Raw genomic sequence first — 21084 nt, 5'->3', positions numbered from 1 at the left:
GATCACCTCATACTGGTCACCCCAGCTGCTTATAATGGTAGTTCAGGGATTTGCCACGATATTGTGATGGTGTTCACTGACCTTGTTGAAAATGATACGGTATAACCAATCATGAGGTTCTACCAGCTGCTAACTTTATAACATGCTTTAAACTGCAATGGAATGTGATTGTAGACGACAGGATTTATTTTTAAATGTTTGGTATCCTTTTCCCTTAGAGAGATTGATCACATTGCCTGCTCATCCTTCCGTCTAATATATTGTAATATATAATAATACATTCAAACCGTTACAAAGAGATTCTTTTGAATAAAGCGACCAACGTGTGGTCACACGTTTGTATACAACCTTGGCTTTTCACTCTTAAAGCTTTTAACACATTTAACACTTCTGGGTGTGATGTTGCTCAAAGGCTTTAAAGTTCACTATCCAGCATTGACATTCTGTTCTGATGTGACTGACAAATTGCCCTGAATCTCCCAACATGATAATGACTGTTATTTTGATCGTTCAAAAACTCCAAATGTGATTATCATAGCAGGCCTCTACTAGAAGTCACATACCGAGAATGTTAAATGAAACATTTGAAAGGTCCATCATTTTGAACTACCAAAGTAAACTTTTTTATATTTATACGGTTATGTCCAGTTGGCTGAATTACAGACACAACACATTCAAACCAACTCTCCCCTCCACTGGTACGTTTCCTTTTCACTTCCTTTCAATCAACTTGCAAAAGCAGCAAGAACAATATTTGAGAAAATATCTTTTAAAAGAAATTGTGCTTTGGGAGGCACAAATATTCCCTACACTATTCACTGATTTTATTATGGGTCCGTGGGCATTTTACGCTATATTGGACAGGCAATGGTGAAAGATAGAGGTGTTTTGTGAAAAAAAAGAAGCAGGTGGAATTTGTACCCATGATGCAGCAGTGCCAATGCTCTGGAAGCAGCAGCCAAGCACGTTGATCCATCCCAGTCAGAGGTGCTTTTTTCTCTCACTTGAACAGAAACTGAGTTAATCGTGTAGAATTTGGTTGTTTAAGGAGAAAGGATTGCATGTCTTATAAACAATGAAGGAAGAGTTTGTGCGCCTTCTGTTGACTGATAGAACATATATATTTAGCATATTAAGATTTTGGATGCACCCAGAAATCATTTCTGGCAAGGAAATGTTGTGAAACTTTATCATTCCATTATTACTGCAGATAGATTCTAGACATTTATATAAAAAGTCTACACAAAGCCCCTTAAAGTTTAGGGAGAGATCGGAATTTTACATGAGACAGAGGGAAATGGTCAAGGTCATGCCTTTTTACCCTCTTAGGAAGGATTTACACTCCAAGGAGGGTAAAATAATTTATAATCGATTACATTTCAGTAGGCTTTCTGTCAGACTTTTGGAATTTATGCATTGACTGGCGGAACATACATAATTTCTATATCACCTTTCTATTAGCTATTTGATTAGTCCCTCTTTGTGCTTGGCCATCCAGATCGTGGATATAGCGCAATATATAGTGGAGAAAGGCTTGAAAAAGCAAAGAACCTGTCACAGAATTACGGAAGGACCACAACCGTGAACTAAGTTCTCTACTCAAGTATCTAAGAGTTTCTTAGCAGTCTCTGTTCACCGTGGATTGTCTTGAAATATTTAATGGCCTTTCAGAGTTGAAGGGAGATGTTCCGTTGGGAAAAAGGGTAACGAATCGCGTGTCGGAGGAGTTGCTACGACCGGACGTAGAGGACCGTCCGTATGGATCGGTATTCCTACTGATCCTCTTTTCAACGTCATGTTGGAAGGGAATGATTCCAGGAATGCATGCTAAACGCCGATTACGGCGTACCTGTTTCAATATACTGATGATTGTCAGGGACACGGCTTGCACCACATCAGTGAAAAACACCGCTTCACATGGTGGAAGAGGATGAGAAAGAACAGGACGAGGGAACAGAAAAAGAGTCACGACTCCATGCAGGAACTTGTACATTGGGTCATTATGGTAAATAATTACTATAGGAAGGTTGCCACAGCCTTGCCCTGCACAGACCAGTCAGCTGTGCCTAAATCTTACCTGTACTAAAAGTGGTTGAGTGATCTCGAGGAAAGGCTAACAGCGGGAAGGCCAGCCAAACTGCAGCTGAATACACTGCAACTCAGAGGTAGGGGGTTCAATCTCAGCCCGGACCCGATCATGACCGGACTGGCCCTTAAATTCTTATATTGTAGTCGGGCCGGGCTTGCGACAGTGATTTAAAAAATAAAAATAGGGTCAACACATTTGATTGTCTAGGAAAGACTCATTTACCACCCTTTCTTTGTGCCGGCAACCACAACCTCATGAGCTGTCTATGAAGGTTCTGATGACTAAAGAAGAGGTTTCATGAATAGATTTCATTTTGAACAAATTAGAGCAAAAAGAGAATGGCTCCAATCTCAGCACTTAGGACTAATTTCGACTTGCCTGGTGGACACGGGTCCTGGTCAAATGTGGTGATCTACAGTATATAGCAAATTGAGTGCCATTTTAGATACAACTGCAGTTAAACGTTCCTTTCAGAGAAACACTGGCTAAAGTGCACTCAATTAAAAGTTCTGTAGCTGCTGCCCAGTTACATGTGCCTGATGAATTCACACCTACATTTTCGGATGCTGTTAGCATGTGCCCTGATCGAGACCTTGGCTTTTGTCTCTCCGGTCTGTCAGGTTGTAAAGGATGTAAAAATGATGCAACAGAATGTGGCAGAGAACAGTTAAGTCCAGAACTACACCCTAATCCCATTACAGTCTGCTGTATCACGAGTGTCAAGCCCTGGGGTAAATCACAACAGTTTAGAAAATTACCTACATACTTCTGTCTCTAACAGCCATGGAAACACAATCAAATTTAATGTGTGATTCCACATTGCAACCTGTTCATGTGCCTTTCTGCTGCAGGTGCTGTAGACCCTGAATCACAAATTATTTTAGACTATAATTTGTACTCTTGACGGTTCTATTATAGAATGTTTACCTTGCTAAAAATACCTTGAGATTTGATTAGACTAAAATCATAGTCAAAATGTGTATAATCTATAGAAATGTCTGTCATCTCAACATCAACAATTGTGAAAGCTATATATTTATGTCACCGTTTGCCTATAATGATGTGCTAAGCTAAACTGTGTCGCCATGCGAAAGTAATGGACAACACACAACTTTCCATTACTAAGTGAGGAATTAAAACATTCAAAAACACTCCTAATATCATGCTATTATTCTCTGAGAACCACAAAAGGATTCTGCCAATCACGCCTAAAGTGTTTTCAAACTTTTAACAAGGCAGAGAACAGTTCAAGTTACCTAGATAAAATCAAGCATTTGCCTCTCTGCTGGAAGCCTCCACCCTGTACTGATGAAAAACATTATTTTACCGTCACTACCCAAAAAACTAAAGGTTAGACTATCCTGAAATGGCACCATACTCTTTATTGTCAGTGTGTGTTTGTGTTTAGGTTTGTTTGTGTGTATGGGTGTGTATGACTCACTGGAGTATCTGAGGCTGAAACCTCCCGCAGTGTGCTCCTGGTCTGAGTAAAACTCCAACCAGAGGAGGTTGGAGGTGGAGGAGAGGGCCAGGCCTAGCATGGAGGAGCCCGTGTAGCTCCCCAGGATCGGGGCAGCGCTGTCCCCACCGTCGTATACCTGTGGGATGGAGGAACCACAGCGGAGGTCAGGGCTGGCTGTCATACTTCCATCACACACCCACCGGACCCTTCCATCACAGACCCACGGGACCCTTCCATCACAGACCCACAGGACCCTTCCATCACAGACCCACGGGACCCTTCCATCACAGACCCACGGGACCCTTCCATCACAGACCCACGGGACCCTTCCATCACAGACCCACAGCTGTAACAACACCAGAAGACAACATAACATCTACCCTGTTTTAGTCTAAACAGGATTATGACTTCTGAAGTGTCAAATGATATTCCTTTGACCGAGCACTAGGCTAATCCCACACACATCAAAGTAACAAAAAACAACCATGTACTATAAATGGATAGACACTCTCTGAGTCACCCTATAACTACAGCTACAAAGAAAAGCTTGTTACTAAGCAACATACACCATAATATAGCCCCACACAAAGAAACACATTTAAAGAAGTTCCTGAAAGCTTGTTTCGGCTGTGCCTCTTTTAAGATTCCAGGACAAACCCTAACCCTAACCCAGCCAAAGATTCCTACATATTGGTTACACCATCACACACTGTATATTAATAACACATTTATTACATTCACTAATGCATGAAAGCATTTAGCATAAGGTCATTTTGCAGGGCATTCCACGTGGGGCATGGTATTCAAAGTCAGTTTGAATAAGTTCTGAATAAGAGTGTGGCGTCTCCAGGACAAGCCAATCTTGAGAGCGTGTTTCATAACTGCTGTTTTTCCAACACATTTCCGAAGCTAGATAATCAGAAGTTTCTGCATGAAAGGTTTTTATAAAAACATCAACACCAATATCTGGCCCTTCTAGAGGTCAGGGAGTTGCATGTAATGGACAAAAATCTGAACCGGTGGGGAAACACAAGGCTGAATGATAGATTGCATCCAGAAGACTCAGTACAGAAGCTGAGGCATGCATTTATAGGACATCACCATAATTTAGCAGGGACATAAAAGTAGCCTGCACAATTTAATTTCTATGCTGACGAGACAAACATGATTTGTTACTACAAAAGAAACCAATTTTCATCTTTTGCTTCTTAACAACTCAGTAATGTGTTTTAAAAGACAAATGTTCAAGGTATTTGTAGGAAAGAACACAATGTTTTCTGTTATAGATTGTAATTTTGGTGCAATTTAAATAGTGGCGTTTTGTAAAAGCACTTTGTGACAACTGCCGATGTAAAAAGGGCTTTATGAATACATTTGATTGATATGATAGTAATGTTGGTGTCACCCAAAATTAGATTTAGCACTTAGTTTTATTTGGTTTTAATATCAACCTAGAATCCATGATTGGAAAGCTGAAGGGGAACAATAGGTTTTCTAATAGAGGGACCTTCTCACAGATCATTTATGAGTATTATATTCAGTGAACAATAATGGATCTGAAACTGAACCTTGTAGAACTCCATTGTGAACAACAAGAAATTCTGATTCAATATCTGGTTTTCTTTTTTTGTCATAGATTAGGCAAATGGTCACAACACCGGTCCATGGACAAGTTAGAACATAATGGCACTGTCTCATTAAATAGCACATTGTATACATGAAGACATGTTTGACCATATGGACATTAAGCTAATAATTTAGAAAAATTGTATTGACTTTCATTATGTACAACTGTACAGCAGAAATAGTTCTATAAACGTTATTTGGCTGGCGGTTCAAGGTAGAACCTGGCTTCTACATGAAACCCAAGGGGGTTTTAATTAGAACTAAATAGTTCAGTGAGGAACCAAAAATATTTCTACCTGTGCCCCCTACATGGACAGCCAAAGAACCTAATATAATGTATAACAAGATAAAATACTATCATTATTTTGTATAGAGAGTGACTGAACTTAAAAGCATGAAAATACACAAAAACCCATAGCAGAGACCCCTATATACAGTGGGGAGAACAAGTATTTGATACACTGCAGATTTTGCAGGTTTTCCCACTTACAAAGCATGTAGAAGTCTATTTTTATCATAGGTACTCTTCAACTGTGAGTGACAGAATCTAAAATAAAAATCCAGAAAATCACATTGTATGATTTTTAAGTAATTAATTTGCATTTTATTGCATGACACACCAAAAAGCTCTATTTTTGTCACATCAGACCACATGACCTTCTCCCATTCCTCCTCTGGATCATCCAGATGGTCATTGACAAACTTCAGACGGGCCTGGACATGCGCTGGCTAAAGCAGGGGGACCTTGTGTACGCTGCAGGATTTTAATCCATGACGGCATAGTGTGTTACTAATGGTTTTCTTTGAGACTGCGGTCCCAGCTCTCTTCAGGTCATTGACCAGGTCCTGCCGTGTAGTTCTGGGCTGATCCCTCACCTTTCTCATGATCATTGATGCCCCACGAGGTGAGATCTTGCATGGAGCCCCAGAGCAAGGGAGATTGACCGTCATCTTGAACTTCTTCCATTATCTAATAATTGGGCCAACAGTTGTTGCATTCTCACCAATCTGCTTGCCTATTGTCCTGTAGCCCATTTTAGCCTTGTGCAGGTCTACAATTTTATCCCTGATGTCCTTACACAGCTCTCTGGTCTTGGCCATTGTGGAGAGGTTGGAGTATGTTTGATTGAGTGTGTGGACAGGCGTCTTTTATACAGGTAATGAGTTCAAACAGGTGCAGTTAATACAGGTAATGAGTGGAGAACAGGAGGGCTTCTTAAAGAAAAACTAACAGGTCTGTGAGAGACGGAATTCTTACTGGTTGGTAGGTGATCAAATACTTATGTCATGCAATAAAATGCTAATTAATTATTTAAATATCATACAATGTGATTATCATTTTTTTTTAATATTCCATCTTTCACAGTTGAAGTGTACCTATGATATAAATTACAGACCTCTACATGCTTTCTAAGTAGGAAAACCTGCAAAATCGGCAGTGTATCAAATACTTGTTCTCCCCACTGTATAATACAGAACCATAGCAGAGACCCCTATATTTAATACAGAACCACAGCGGAGACCCCTGTATTTAATACAGAACCACAGCGGAGACCCTTATATTTAATACAGAACCACAGCGGAGACCCCTATATTTAATACAGAACCACAGCGGAGACCCCTATATTTAATACAGAACCACAGCGGAGACCCCTATTTGGTACATTGTTAAATAACAGTGGTATTTCTTAAAAAAGAAACACATTCCATTTATCTAGATTTATATTTAAATGTATTTGGTGACATCATCCCAATTTAATACAAGTAACATTGGAGCTTAATTACTTCATATTTTCCTACCATTAGGATAACATTGTGCCACCGGTAGGATTATTTAAACCAAGGACGTTAACACCAACAATACATTTTAGTTAAAATGGGATAATCAGAAATTGAGGACACAAACGTTGAAATATAAGATAGTCTTTAAAAATGTGATTCTGCATTAATATGATTAATAATTTGGCTCAAAGCATTCTTTGACACATTTGGATTTAGAGAAGTGAAATGATCAATGAGATTCTCAAAATTCTGACACACGAAAACGGTGTGATTATCACTGTCATTAATGTAAACCCCTCCCCTAACAACTGCCTGCCACCGGAGAGAACGCTCAAGGTTTGTTGATCTTCATAATTAGTGATCTTCAGGGCAGTAACACGAATGACAAAGGACTGAGGGATACACATTATACTAACCAAAATATTTGTATTTTAAAAGGGGTTGCTAAACTTCTTCACAATGACCCTCTCCCTCTTCGACACAGAGAAAAACCCCTGTGTGTGTGTGTGTGTGTGTGTGTGTGTGTGTGTGTGTGTGTGTGTGTTGATGTGAAACCCGAGTGGCCTGAACATTACAACAAAATCAATGGGCTAACCAAAAAAAAACATATGCTGACATGGGCTAGCTAGTTGATGTGGACATTTCTGACAAGACATGAAAAGGTCTGCAGTAAATGACAGAGGAAAATTGCTGAGCCAATAACCCATTTGGAAATTGCACCTAGCAGAGTATACAAATATAACCTTCAAGATTAAGTTATAAGCCTGGCTGAGTAAAAAAGAAATACGGAACACTATGTTCAGGTCTGTCCGGCATTGTGAATAATAGATGAATGCGTTTTCATCCACCCAAAAGAACACATCCGTCATCCACACACAACGTGAGAGGCCAAGCCAGTTGTCCTTCCCCGCCTAAGGGATGACATCTTTTGTGACTGAATAAGAGTTCTTTCTTATAATTATAATGCGCTTTCACACTGAGCCAAACTCCACGGACAGCAGTCATTCAAGAATGAGCCTTATGATTCTTAACAGTAAACTGTCACTCTCAAGACTCTCAAATGTGAATCACAAAAGCCCCACATGATCCTAATGAAAAGACAGGAGGAAGAGGATAAAATACTCTACTGAGCGAGGTAGAAAAGGACTTAGCGTTGCGTTTACCTTGAGGATATCTCCCTGTGCCAGTTGGAAGGTGCTTGCAGAGATGTTGATGCCCTTGCCGGTCTCCACCTGAATGCTGTACACACACTCGTGGCTGTTGTCATAGTTCAATGGGAAGTTTGGCGACAACAGGACTCCTTCACTGTTTGAGACCGCTGAGCCACACTCCGCTAGAGAACAAAGACCAGCAAGAGCACAGAGTAAGTTACAAAACAACATATGTACAACCATTTTGCAAGTACTGTACATCCTTTCAATGTTAATCCCTTTTTAATTATTAATGTACTGCGCTATCCAGAATTATTGTACTCCTTGGTAAATATAAGCAAACGTGAATACACAAATGTAATTACTGTTTTGCTGCTTGATCTTACATATTTAAACATGATTCAAACTTCTTGTAATATTGCCCTAATACAGTGAGGGGGAAAAAGTATGATCCCCTGCTGATTTTGTACGTTTGCCCACTGACAAAGAAATTATCAATCTATAGTTTTAATGGTAGGTTTATTTGAACAGTGAGAGACTGAATAACAACAAAAATATCCAGAAAAAAGCATTTCCAAAATTTGCATTTTAATGAGTGAAACAAGTATTCAACCCCTCTGCAAAACATGACTTAGTACTTGGTGGTAAAACCCTTGATGGCAATCATGGAGGTTAGACATTTCTTGTAGTTGGCCACCAGGTTTGCACATCTCAGGAGGGATTTTGTCCCACTCCTCTTTGCAGATCTTCTCCAAGTCTCGAGGCTGATGTTTGGCAACTAGAACCTACAGCTCCCTCCACAGATTTTCTATGGGTTTAAGGTCTGGAGACTGGCTAGGCTACTCCAGGACCTTAATGTGCTTCTTCTTGAGCCACTCCTTTGTTGCCTTGGCCGTGTATTTTGGGTTATTGTCTTGCTGGAATACCCATCCACAACCCATTTTCAATGCCCTGGCTGAGGGAAGGAGCTTCTCACCCAAGATTTGATGGTACATGGCCCTTGTCCCTTTGATGCGGTGAAGTTGTCCTGTCCCCTTAGCAGAAAAACATCCCCAAAGCAAAATGTTTCCACCTCCATGATTGACGGAGGGGATGGTGTTCTTGGGGTCAGAGGCAGCATTCCTCCTCCTCCAAACACGGCGAGTTGAGTTGATGCCAAATAACTTCATTTTGGTCTCATCTGACCACAACACTTTCACCCAGTTCTACTCTGAATCATTCAGATGTTCATTGGCAAACTTCAGACGGGCCTGTACATGTGCTTTCTTGAGCTGGGGGACCTTGCGGGCGCTGCAAGATTTCAGTCCTTCACGGCGTAGTGTGTTACCAATTGTTTTCTTGGTGACTATGGTCCCTTGAGATCATTGACCAGATGCTCCTGTGTAGTTCTGGGATGATTCCTCACCGTTCTCATGATCATTGCAACTCCAAAAGGTGAGATCTTGCATGGAGCCGCAGACCGAGGGAGATTGACAGTTCTATTGTGTTTCTTCCATTTGCGAATAATGGCACAAACTGTTGTCACCTTCTCACCAAACTGCTTGGCGATGGTCTTGTAGCCCATTCCAGCCTTGTGTAGGTCTACAATCTTGTCCCTGACATCCTTGGACAGCTCTTTGGTCTTGGCCATGGCGGAGAGTTTGGAATAAGATTGATTGCTTAAGAGTGTGCTCCTAATCTCTGCTCGTTACCTGTATAAAAGACACCTGGGAGCCAGAAATCTTTCTGATTGAGAGGGGATCAAATACTTATTTCACTCATTAAAATGCAAATTACTGTATAACTTCTTACAATTGTTTTTTGTTTTGTTATTCTGTCTCTCACTGTTCAAATAAACCTACCATTAAAATTATAGTCTGATCATTTCTTTGCCAGTGGGCAAATGTACAAAATCAGCAGGGAATCAAATACTTTTTTCCCTCCCTGTATAAATTCATAATTTCAATAATTCAATATAATTATTAAAATTTTTGACCTTTCCTATGTTGACAAAATGAATAAGGGATTTGGCCTGCCTCTAACCTCAAATGTATCTGTCAGAGAAACAAGAAGTCACAGCTGAGTTCCTAATGAATCAGATTAACTTAAAAATGTTATATATCACTGATAACATACTTTGATTAGATTTTGTTCAAAGGCATTCCCTAGGAAACCAATAATTTGTAACACATTTATGAGAAGAATGTTTGCAACAAATACTTTTTTCTTTGATCAATTACATCTCAAAATAGTTTTGAACATAGGCTTTTTTTTGCTCATTTTTACCAAGGGTGCCAACAATTCCCTAGGGACTTGTAGATACATGCATTACCGAAGTGCAAATGCATTTTTGAAACCCTATTTATCATCACTATAGTTTTAAAGGTCTGTCCTGCAGCATAATCATCATTATCACTGTGAAAAAGTAATCTAATATCACTGGTTGAAAACCAGATTGAGTACACTTCTGAACTCCCTGCAGCTTTGATTACCACGCTCATTCTTTCTTTCAAGTTTACAGCTGTACAGACTAGAGATCTTTTTTCTTCCTGAAAGCAAACTAAAATAAATCTTCAACTCTAGTTCAGCTTAACAACGCAAGCGAAAACAACACCATCTGAGAACATCTGTACACCCAGAGCAACATAAAGAACAACATAAAGAACAACATAAAGAACATTTCTCAGACTTCTCTCTGCTATAGATACAGAATCATCCAATCCACAGTCCACACAGTCATCCAATCCAGTCCACACAGTCATCCAATCCAGTCCACACAGTCATCCAATCCAGTCCACACAGTCGTCCAAAACACAGTCCACACAGTCGTCCAATACACAGTCCACACAGTGAATCCAATAAGTGAATGAAAAGTAGCTGACCACGTACCCACACACCTTGGCAGAGGAGCACTCCACATCCTGCGACCTCCTCCCAGGCACCAGATCTCCCGCGCCCCCTGTAGGCGATAGCCCGTGTTGCAAGAGAACATCAGCGAGTCCCCGATCCCAAAGCTGGTGCCGGTGTGCCAGCCGAACCTCGGAGTCCCAGGGTCCTCGCATGGCTCCAGATCATACTCTAAGGACACCAGAACAACATAGGCTCTTTCCAAAGTCCCACCCAGTGAGCAAAGGACGTCGGAAGGACGTTGAGGAAGTATTTTATGGCAGAAAAGACGTTGAAAAGACATTTAAAAAAAAAAATCTTCACATCCACTGTGTGCGTTTCCTTTCTCAAAACATATTGAATGAAAACATCTAAAGCGAGGCACGCTGGACCTTCTCCCACAATGCAGTTTGGGAAGGGAAAGGAGACAGCAAGTCAGGAATTGAAGAAACAGGCATGTGAGGGTACCACAAGAGAGAACGTTGTGGTACAGAGGGAACATATAGGGTGCCGCTTAAGGACACGCTCAGCCGACTCCGCTGCACAAAGGCCAGTGGTGTCTGTCAACAATGGGGGAGGAGAAAGAAACCGAGCCAGTCAACCTTATTAAAGGTTACGAAAGGTTGTGAACAGAATTACAATCAGGCCGAATCTATAGCTGTTAATTACAGTATGCACACAGAACGGGATCTCGGATAAGGCCATGAATATTCATGCAATGCTGCGCCAAGTTCTGCCTCCCGTCGACGAGTGGGAGGCAAACATCTAGCCAGGCTGTTCCAAGAGCGTTTACTCACGGGAGGGGTGGGGGGGGGGGGGGGGGGGGGGGCGCAGCGGCACACACTGTAGTCCTCCAGGACAACCGTCACATAGGGCACCCTACGCCCAATGTGGCCTCAAAGGCACTGAACAGGAAAAAGGGTCCCCTTTGGGACAAACCCAACCTGCGACAGGCTCCCTGCACCTGTTCTAGTACCTGACCTTGCTTAACAATAACAATCCCTCCAGAATCATCAGTCTCAGAGTCCCAGTTCTTCCTGAGCCGGCTTTCATCAACAAAGCTAAATTGCTCGTCTTACATGTTACTTTATGTCTTTTACCGGGAGCTTAACACTCCTGATCTCATCACAGAATCAATGTGGGAACTTGGTCTTCCACTCTCTTCTTTTATCTGTGTCAACTGTTCTTTCTCTCTCTTCCTCTCTCCTGTTCTCTCTCTAATTCTCTCCTGTACCCTACCTCACTCATGTTCTCTATCTCACTCCTGTTCTCTTCCTCACTCATGTTCTCTACCTCTCTCCTGTTTTCTCTCTACCTCTCTCCTGTTCTCTCTCTAATTCTCTCCTGTACCCTACCTCACTCATGTTCTCTACCTCACTCCTGTTCTCTTCCTCACTCATGTTCTCTACCTCTCTCCTGTTTTCTCTCTACCTCTCTCCTGTTCTCTCTCTAATTCTCTCCTGTACCCTACCTCACTCATGTTCTCTACCTCACTCATGTTCTCTACCTCACTCATTGTCCCTACCTCACTCATGTTCTCTACCTCACTCGTGTTCCCTACCTCACTTGTGTTCCCTACCTCACCCATGTTCTCTACCTCACTTGTGTTCCCTACCTCACTCATGTTCTCTCTACACCTCTCTCCTGTTCTCTCTCTACCTCTCTCCTGTACCCTACATCACTCATGTTCCCTACCTCACTCACGATGCCTACCTCACTCATGTTCTCTCTCTGTCTATATTTGTCTCTACTTGAAATTCTACCCATTTTTCTCCCCCTCTCTCTCTCTATCCATCTGCATCACTCTTTTTCAAGCCCTTTCTTCTCATTTCTGTCATCAGTCTCCATCTCTCCATTTCAGCCCCCCCCCCCCACATTCTCCCTCCCTCTCGCACCCTATCTCAGTTTAACTCCTCTCCTTGCCCTCGCTCTCTCACCTGAGAAGGAGATGTTGAATCCTTGAAAGGATATAGAGAAGTCGGAGATGAAGCGCAGCTGGGCCTTAAAATTCCCATAGAGACCTGCGTTGACGGCGACGGGCCGCTCGGAGCCCGTGAGCCTAGCCAAAGGCAGGGTGAAGCTGCCATTTTCAGTGATTAGTAGGTAGTCATGGTGATCCTCCAGATGAAAGGAATGAAATGTGAACTGGACCCCTGAACAGAGGATAGGATAGGAGAAGAGAGACAGACCATCAGGTGGGATGACACTGCTGAAATGTTACAAAGGGGCTCATTCCCAAGGGAGGAGGAGGGCTTTGAAATAATATTTTTTCCATTCTGCAGTAAGAGGGACTTATTAAAGATCACACTGAAAGTGGCATCGGTTACAAAATGGAATCCCGTTTTAATACAGGCGCACACTGTTTACTATCACATGCATCATCGCTTCTGATTAATGTACGGCTGTGAAAAATAATGGATTTGGTTAATTGCTTGGCAGTTGTTAGATATGTTGAGTGTTCTATGTTTTCCTACCTTTTCCATGTCTGACCTCCACTGTCCATGTGCAGTTAAGGGAGCTGGGGTAGAGTTCTGGAAAGCCAGGGGACAGGATAGTTCCACTGGGTCCTCTCACATCCCCACCGCACGATGCTGGAGAATAATGATGGACAATGCAAACAGAAAACACTAAAGCTAGCCAAATGCTAACATACAACGCTAACGCTGGCTAAATGCTAATATACATGTTAACGCTGGCTAAATGCTAATATACATGTTAACGGTAGTGGAATATGGGGTACACACGGCATAACATTAATTCCAAAACAATCACATTTGCTTGACTCCTTAACTTTAGACATTTATAGCTCCACTGAATGCCACAAACATAAGATATTCCCATATGCATTTACAGAATTATCCAAATATCTTTGTTACAGACATATAATATATGATCCTCTGTCTTACTTATTGGCATTAACTACAGTACAGGACCATCGGTCTTTCTTATATCTTATTTCCACAAAATCTCTTCCAGGATAACAACGCCTTCATCCACAGGGCATGAAGGGTCACTGAATGGTTTGATGAGTATGGATATTATGTGAATCCTTTTGGACCAATGTGTTAGACAGCACTATCCACCACCATCATCAAACCACCAAATGAAGAAAAGTATTCCATCCCCACAGTAGATTTCCAGAGACTCGTAGATCTTTGCCAAGGTGCATCAAAGCTCTTCTGGCAGCTTGTGACAGTCCAACATCTTTCTGAGATAACTTGCGTTGTTTTTTCTTTTAAGTTGTCACCTGCTTGTATATGATCCTCTGTCTTCCCCTGTTAATGCATAATAAATAATGAGGGTAGACAACCAGGGCTTGATCGCGATGGGTAGTGCGATGCCCAGACCATACATAAATGACCCAAGCAGGCGCCATGGACTACAGGGAAACTCTGCCATAAATGCCAAAAATGCAGCTTTCAAAGACCAGTACACAGAACTGGAATCCTGAACAAATCTTGCTATGACCTCCAAACATGCAAAGCACCAACACACAGTATGACTGTGATCAAATCCTTCTATGCCGGCTCAGATGCCTGTCAGTCATATCAGGACTGGCAAATGTTTTGTTGCTCATTGCCTCTTCTCACTCAGAAGGCAGAGGAGACTTGTCAGAAAGTTATACAGCTGGACTAGGGAGCACGTTATCCAACCACATCACTCCTTGATATGGTAACTACACCGTCCAAGACCGCAAGACACTTCAAAGAGTGGTGTATGTGCAATGTAAGACCTTCTCACAGTCACTGACAGACTGAAAGTCCGGTCTCAGAGGTGGTTGGGCCAAGGGCTTAGTGACAGGACCAAATTAATTAGCCATTGTTCACCAGTCACCGTCTTTCTGCTGACCATCTTTGTATCGTTATCAGTGGTAAAGGTCATGCTATTATCTTAATAAAGGGCAATGCCTTGTAAATACCATCACAATTCACACTCAAAATATCCTTTCATCAGAGAGTATTTTGTTTTGTGCAACCTTGGAAACCAGGCCCGGGCGGTGGCGTCATGTTAAGATCAAAACATTGCGACACACGGAAAACATAATCTGCCTTCCACGGAAAACATCATCTTCCGGGTAAATATTGGAAGTCGAACTGGCTGTTGGAAGATGTCTTTTCTAAGCAATGAGTGCCAGGCGGGGTTTATAGATCCTAATGATAACGATGCACAGATCAGTACAGCGGCAGTCGCAAACAACCTCCACCCCACAGTCCCCAGGCCCCCTACGATCGCATCCCAAATCCCATCTTGCTCTATAAATAGTGTACCACTCTCTGCCAGGAACTCTGCAGGGGCCTAGTCAGAGGTAGTGCCCTATGAAGGGAATAGGGTGTCATTTGGGACGCAGCCCGGCCCCTCCAGACAGACCACACTGCATCAAGCCCCACATCCCTGAATTATATCAAATTGTTAATTAATGAGCCAGAATTACATAAAGTAATTAATAAGACATGAGTCTCCAGCAACTTGGCAGGGCTTGCATAAGATTAGGAGCTGCTGGGCCAGAAGCCAACAGGTTTTTCTCTGGCACACCTAGACTCAGGTAGCGGAACTACACGGCATGCTTAGATGTGACTTTGCAGAGGGATCTAAGAGATGGATGACCAAAGACCTGGAGGGCGGAATGCACATCCTGTTTAGAGTTCAGCTTCATCACTGCATCCTACCAATCAGGTTTGAGGACTTAGCAAGATAACTCTGGTCAACCCTGAGTAGGGAAGTGGCTGTTCTTTTAACCAGATCCATTTTTATGGTAACAGATCTTTCTAAACAAACCTAAATAAAAGGACTGAACCACTGGAATCTTACTCCCTCTCTCAATAATTGCGTCATGATCATTTTATTTAATAAAAAATAATTTATTCACCAAATGTTTTATGTTGAAAAAACAGCTATATTATAATATCTATCACATTACACATTTCGTAGGCTAATGATAAAATGTGTTTGAAATTTCAGTACAGTAAACGTTTTGAGTCAACTCTGTGTGTTGCGAAGCAAAGCAAAGGAAACCGAAGACTACATGAATGATCTAAATACAAGCCTATGATTTTGACAAAATGTCTAATGTGGCACTGAATCACCAAAGGGTTACTGTTCTAAACTTGTGTCAATGTAGAGTTTAAATTAATCAAGAATTAATTAAGAATTAATTAACTGAAGCTTGAATTTGAAGCTAACTGAACCTGGAATGTGAAGCAAAATGAAGCATGCTAGCTGTAGACAACCCTAAATAGATGTAGCTCCTATAAAAGATACCATGTACCTTACCCCCTGCCAACCATTTTCCTTACCCCCTGCCAACCATCTTCCTAAGCCCTTACCAACCGTCTCTCCTCACCCCCTACCAACCATCTATACAGAATAGAACTATGCTGCCAGGACTAGTGGGGGTGTACAAACTATATAGCCAGGAATGGTGAATTACCCAGGGTCCATTGCAGTGTGGGGGCATCATCGACACAACTGTGGACAGAGATCTTTTTTTTTTACTTTTTAAAGAGTGTTATAATTATATATATCTTTTTTTAATAACCTTAAAGAGTTCTCCTGTGAAGGCCGCTGAAATCTTTTTTTCAATAAAGTGAACTGGGCAAATAAAATAAATGAAATCTAGAAAATACCTCTGTCTATTATAGTGGCTGTAGTGAGTTGCTTCAGTGTCCAACACTACTGAAAGCTTTAGTAGTGTTGGGCTTTTGTCATACTGGAGTAGCAGTCTGTCGTATTGCATGTGTTCCCCTCCAGTAGGCAACGTCTCCTGATCCCCTCCCACTCCCAAATAAATCCCACCACCTGAACAGTTTCTTTCCCGGGGTTGGGGCCCTTAGCAACTGGCCATCTGGCCCATAGAGACTAATAGGGCTATGTTCAACACATCGAGCCACCTCCAAACAGTAAACAAAACAGGTGCACAGCACAGCTGAACTCTTCATCTCCCTGTCCGTAGACAAAACAACATAAAACTGTGAATGTGTCCAACAACATTAAATACATACATGTTATATACTCACCGTTCATACGGTATATGCTCAGCAACCACTCTACGTATTTAAGTGTATGTCAACTGTTTCCCTATATGTAGATTTTGTGTTCCTATATCTCCTAACCCAGAACATTATATCTTATTCCTGTTTCAATGCAAAGTATAGGAAGGGACAAGTGCTACAAACTACACCTTTAAACTAGAGAACAGTACATCCTCTGGTACTGAAGATTGGAGCCACAACTAACGACTATTTTCCTAATCGATTAATCTGTCAGTTACTGCTTCGACTAATCAGTCAAACGTAAAAAATCTATGTGTTTTTGCATTAAATATATGCAGATTTTACTAGGTGTGTTTTCCTCCTTGTGCACAGCTTACAATTAAGCAATAAGGCACAAAGGTATTTGGACACTCAGTACACAGACAAAATCACAATTTAAAAATGCTGGGGAGGCATTTTCCTCAGGGTTTACATTACGGAGAAATATAAAATGTGAAGTTTGACACTCATGGCCTGATCCATCAGAAAACAGTGTTGTTCGTAACTATCAGGCGCTGCCTGAATAAATTCCATGCCCGCAAGCAAACCGCCGGTTCGGTGGCCCTAATGTCACGCGGCAGAGCAGCTCAACCACGCACTCGAGGGGAATGACGTCTCGTGTCAGAACACGACGTGGCCGAACTGAAACCTGGTCTCTGAGAGGCAGATGGGGCCATAGACCCATTGCAGATGAACTTATCAACCTTCGGTGGATTCTCCCAGGCGCCGAAGCCTCAGCGCGGTCTACAGGGTGAACACAGAATAATTTAGTTGTGCGTGTCATTCCAACCAACACCTCCACAATTATTTAAATCTTTCTCTTGTCTTTTATGGCTGTATCCCACGTAAATAATTGCTACCAGGTATTTCTAATTACTGGCGCTGTCGTTAAGTTGTTACTGGCGCTGTCGTTAAGCACTAGTGTGTATTCCCTGAATCCACTGAGCCCTGAAAACCTTTTCCCCTAATCCTCTGGTACCTTTAAAACTCTGATCCCCAAAAACCTGGAACCCTGATGACCTAACACATTAAAGAAGTGTCTATTACAGAGGCTTGATTCAGCCTCCAGTAGTATTGTACGTTTTAGTGGTCTTGAGCCTTTGAGATACTGGAGAAGCAAACTGTAGTATATCACAAGTTTAGCAGCAGAAGCCCAGTTGTCCTAAACCCCAGATCACCTAAACCCTAGATCTGCTAAATACCTTAAACCTGTATCCCCTAAGCCCACGATCCAATAATCCACTGATCCCCAGAAACATCTAAACCCTTGATCCCACAAGCCCCTGACCCAACAAGCCCCCGATCCCCAAAAATCCCCTGATCCCCTAGACCCTTGATCCCCTAAACCTCTGATCCCCTAAACCCCCTGATCCCCTAAACCCCTGATCCCCTAGACCCTTGATCCCCTAAACCTCTGATCCCCTAAACCCTCTGATCCTCTAAACCCCCTGATCCCCTAAACCTCCTGATCCCCTAAACCCCCGATCCCCTAAACCCCCGATCCCCTAAACCCCTGATCCCCTAAACCCATGATCCCCTAAACCCATGATCCACTAAACCCCGATCCCCTAGACCCAAGATCCACTAAACCCCTGATCCCCTAAACCCCTGATCCCCTAAACCTCTGATCCCCTAGACCCCTGATCCCCTAAACCCCTGATCCCCTAAACCCCTGATCCCCCACTCCGGGTCCCATAGTGATATTTTAACGTGCAGGTGGGTGGAGGTGTTGTAGGTACCGCCTTGCACCACAGGATGCTACATCATGTTTTTGTTCAGCAGGGCCAGCCCTGCTACCACCTGTCATTATAACGTCCCAATGGAGGTCTGCGTGACTGGAGGAATCAACCATCGACGCCACTGAAATATTAAAACATCCCTGGGTGCATCTCTGGGTACAACAAAAGAGCCAGTGTGTTCTGGTTTAAAAGACACAGGTAGTGTCCCATCCGCAGGTACACAGCTGCAGGGGGTGGGGTTTCAACTTTAATGTCTGGGAGGTTGGACTTTGGTGAATCAGATGAGTGTCCTTACATAAATCACAGAGCCAGATGTACATGTATGGCTGATTAATGTGGCTAAAATGTCCAAAATAATGATAAATGGCAAAATAATGATAAAATACTGTCACGCCATGCTTTGGAGAGGGTATGTGATAAATGCATTGATTTGGCGTTTTTATTCTCTATCCTCATTACCTAATCATTAAGCTTAATGATGAAAAACATTTATCATTTTGCATAATACGTATGTGCTATTTAAGTCAAACAAATAACCAATAGCGCTGTAATGCAATCTTGTGTTGGTTTTTCAAAGCACGTTTATTTTCTGGTTGGGTCACCTGAGGAGTGCGGGACAGACCTTGAATTAGCATGGGCTACAGTACGTATAGTACACCCACAGGTGGTATCAGACAGTCCGTCAGAAAATACAGATAAGGACATGTATTTAGCATCTGAACCAATTGATAGACTAGCGTTGCCCATCATTTTGTATCTGGGCTCTGTTGTAGGCAAGGCGTCTCACCCTACAGAACCAGGAGGCCGGCCCGTGCCCCACGGACCGGTGACAGAATGACTGCGCTCAGTAAAAAAGGGGGGGGGCGTGGCGCAGAAATGGTCACATACCGTCACACGTCGGTAGCAGGTGGCTCCACCAGTGGCTCTTCTCGCAGACCAGCGGTTCCTCGTGGCTGAGCCGGTAACCCGGGTCACACTGGAAGGTCACCGTGGCGCCGATGGCCAGGTCGTGGCCGTGCCGCACGCCGTTCACCGGGATCCCGGGGTCCATGCACGAAGAGGTGTCCAGCGTCACGACTGGAGACGGACAGAGAAGAAAAACCAATCAGAACCCCGGAGTCCGTCCGACGCGCCGCTCCGAGAAGGCGCACAGTGCTGGGCAGTGGGGTTCAATTAAGCGGGCCTACACACCATCCTTTATGGTCAAGAAAAATGACAGCAAGCGTTGCCCTATTTCAACCACCCCATTTGTCCCGGCATCTAAAATGCTTACCAGGGCAATACAATAACCCAGGCACTTAGTCATGCTATTACGCTGTATGACACGGGTGTAATTCAGGTTACATAATGCACATAATAGGTGGCATCACAGCGCTGATCCTATTACTCAGAGCCGTGTGTCGTTCGTTAGCGGCTGGCCCGCTGTTACGGCCAACGTGGAGAACCTCAGCCTGGGTGCTTAGCCTTTCCTCCAGAGGCCGCGAGGACAGTCAAGACCTCTGCACTGAATCATTCGTCGACGCCGCGTAGTCACGGAGACGAGTGAACACGCGTGTGCGCGGCCAGCCGTCGTCGTCGCCCACGTCACACTGTCATTCACGGACTGTGCTGCAGGCAGCTGGATCCGGTGCTGGGAATGTCACGCCACCTGACTACAAGTGCATCTTAGTGTTCTGGGTGACGGGTCGTGGTTTGGGCTTGCTACGGCTTCGTGTATCGCGGTCCTGGCGCTGAACTTGCGCCGGATCATTTCATCATGCGGCTCGTTCATCGTCTTTTTAAATCAAGCGCTTTTATTTCCGTGACTGATCAAAGCACTTGTTTTTCATGCTTTCTTTTGTCCCACTGTAGCTGACATACAGAGTGTCATGAGGAAGCAAGATGTTTGAAACATCAAAATGACAAGATATATACTGGCACCAAAATAGCTAACTAGACATCTTGAGGCTCCTGGCAAATCCAAGACAGAACAATTGTTGCCTCACTCACTTTCATAGAAGATCTTGAAGCCGCTGTTGGATCTGCTGTTGTCGGTGGTGAACAGGAAGTATATGAAGTTACTGCTGCTGAAAAGGAACTGGGGGACCTGTGTCCCGTTGAACGAACCAATCAGAGGGGAGAGCAGGTTAGGACCATCATGCACCTCCAGAAAGTCGTAGCTGAGCTCTGTCTGAAACCTGAAGTGTGTGAAAGAGAAGGAAGCAGAAAGGTATCATGGCTCCAGTACAGGCATAAGTCTTGATTTGTCAGTTTGAAGCGACATCCTGTTTAGTCATTCATTAAATTCTTTCTTCCCTTGTTCCCTCATTATAACAATCCTTCCTTTTTTATTTATTCATTC

The 21084-nt window shown here is 43.0% G+C and overlaps 1 protein-coding gene across 1 annotated transcript in view; it reads right to left on the bottom strand.

Annotated features, from left to right (window-relative positions):
* The window catches only part of LOC105023500 (CUB and sushi domain-containing protein 3), a 254024-nt gene that overhangs the window by 136627 nt on the left and 96313 nt on the right, over positions 1-21084 (bottom strand). Inside the window, exons 18-24 of the mRNA XM_034286761.1 lie at positions 20733-20920; positions 19632-19820; positions 13450-13566; positions 12913-13128; positions 10979-11167; positions 8123-8292; positions 3531-3687 (exon numbers count right to left, since the gene is read on the bottom strand). Of these exons, the coding sequence (XP_034142652.1) occupies positions 3531-3687; positions 8123-8292; positions 10979-11167; positions 12913-13128; positions 13450-13566; positions 19632-19820; positions 20733-20920 (1226 nt within the window). The remainder of the gene's footprint in view (positions 1-3530; positions 3688-8122; positions 8293-10978; positions 11168-12912; positions 13129-13449; positions 13567-19631; positions 19821-20732; positions 20921-21084) is intronic.

Source organism: Esox lucius, chromosome 16 (genome assembly GCF_011004845.1).
Source record: "Esox lucius isolate fEsoLuc1 chromosome 16, fEsoLuc1.pri, whole genome shotgun sequence".
Taxonomy (NCBI): Eukaryota; Metazoa; Chordata; class Actinopteri; order Esociformes; family Esocidae; genus Esox; species Esox lucius.
Note: the sequence above shows the minus strand (reverse complement) of the source record. Positions and strands in the feature narration are given on the sequence as shown.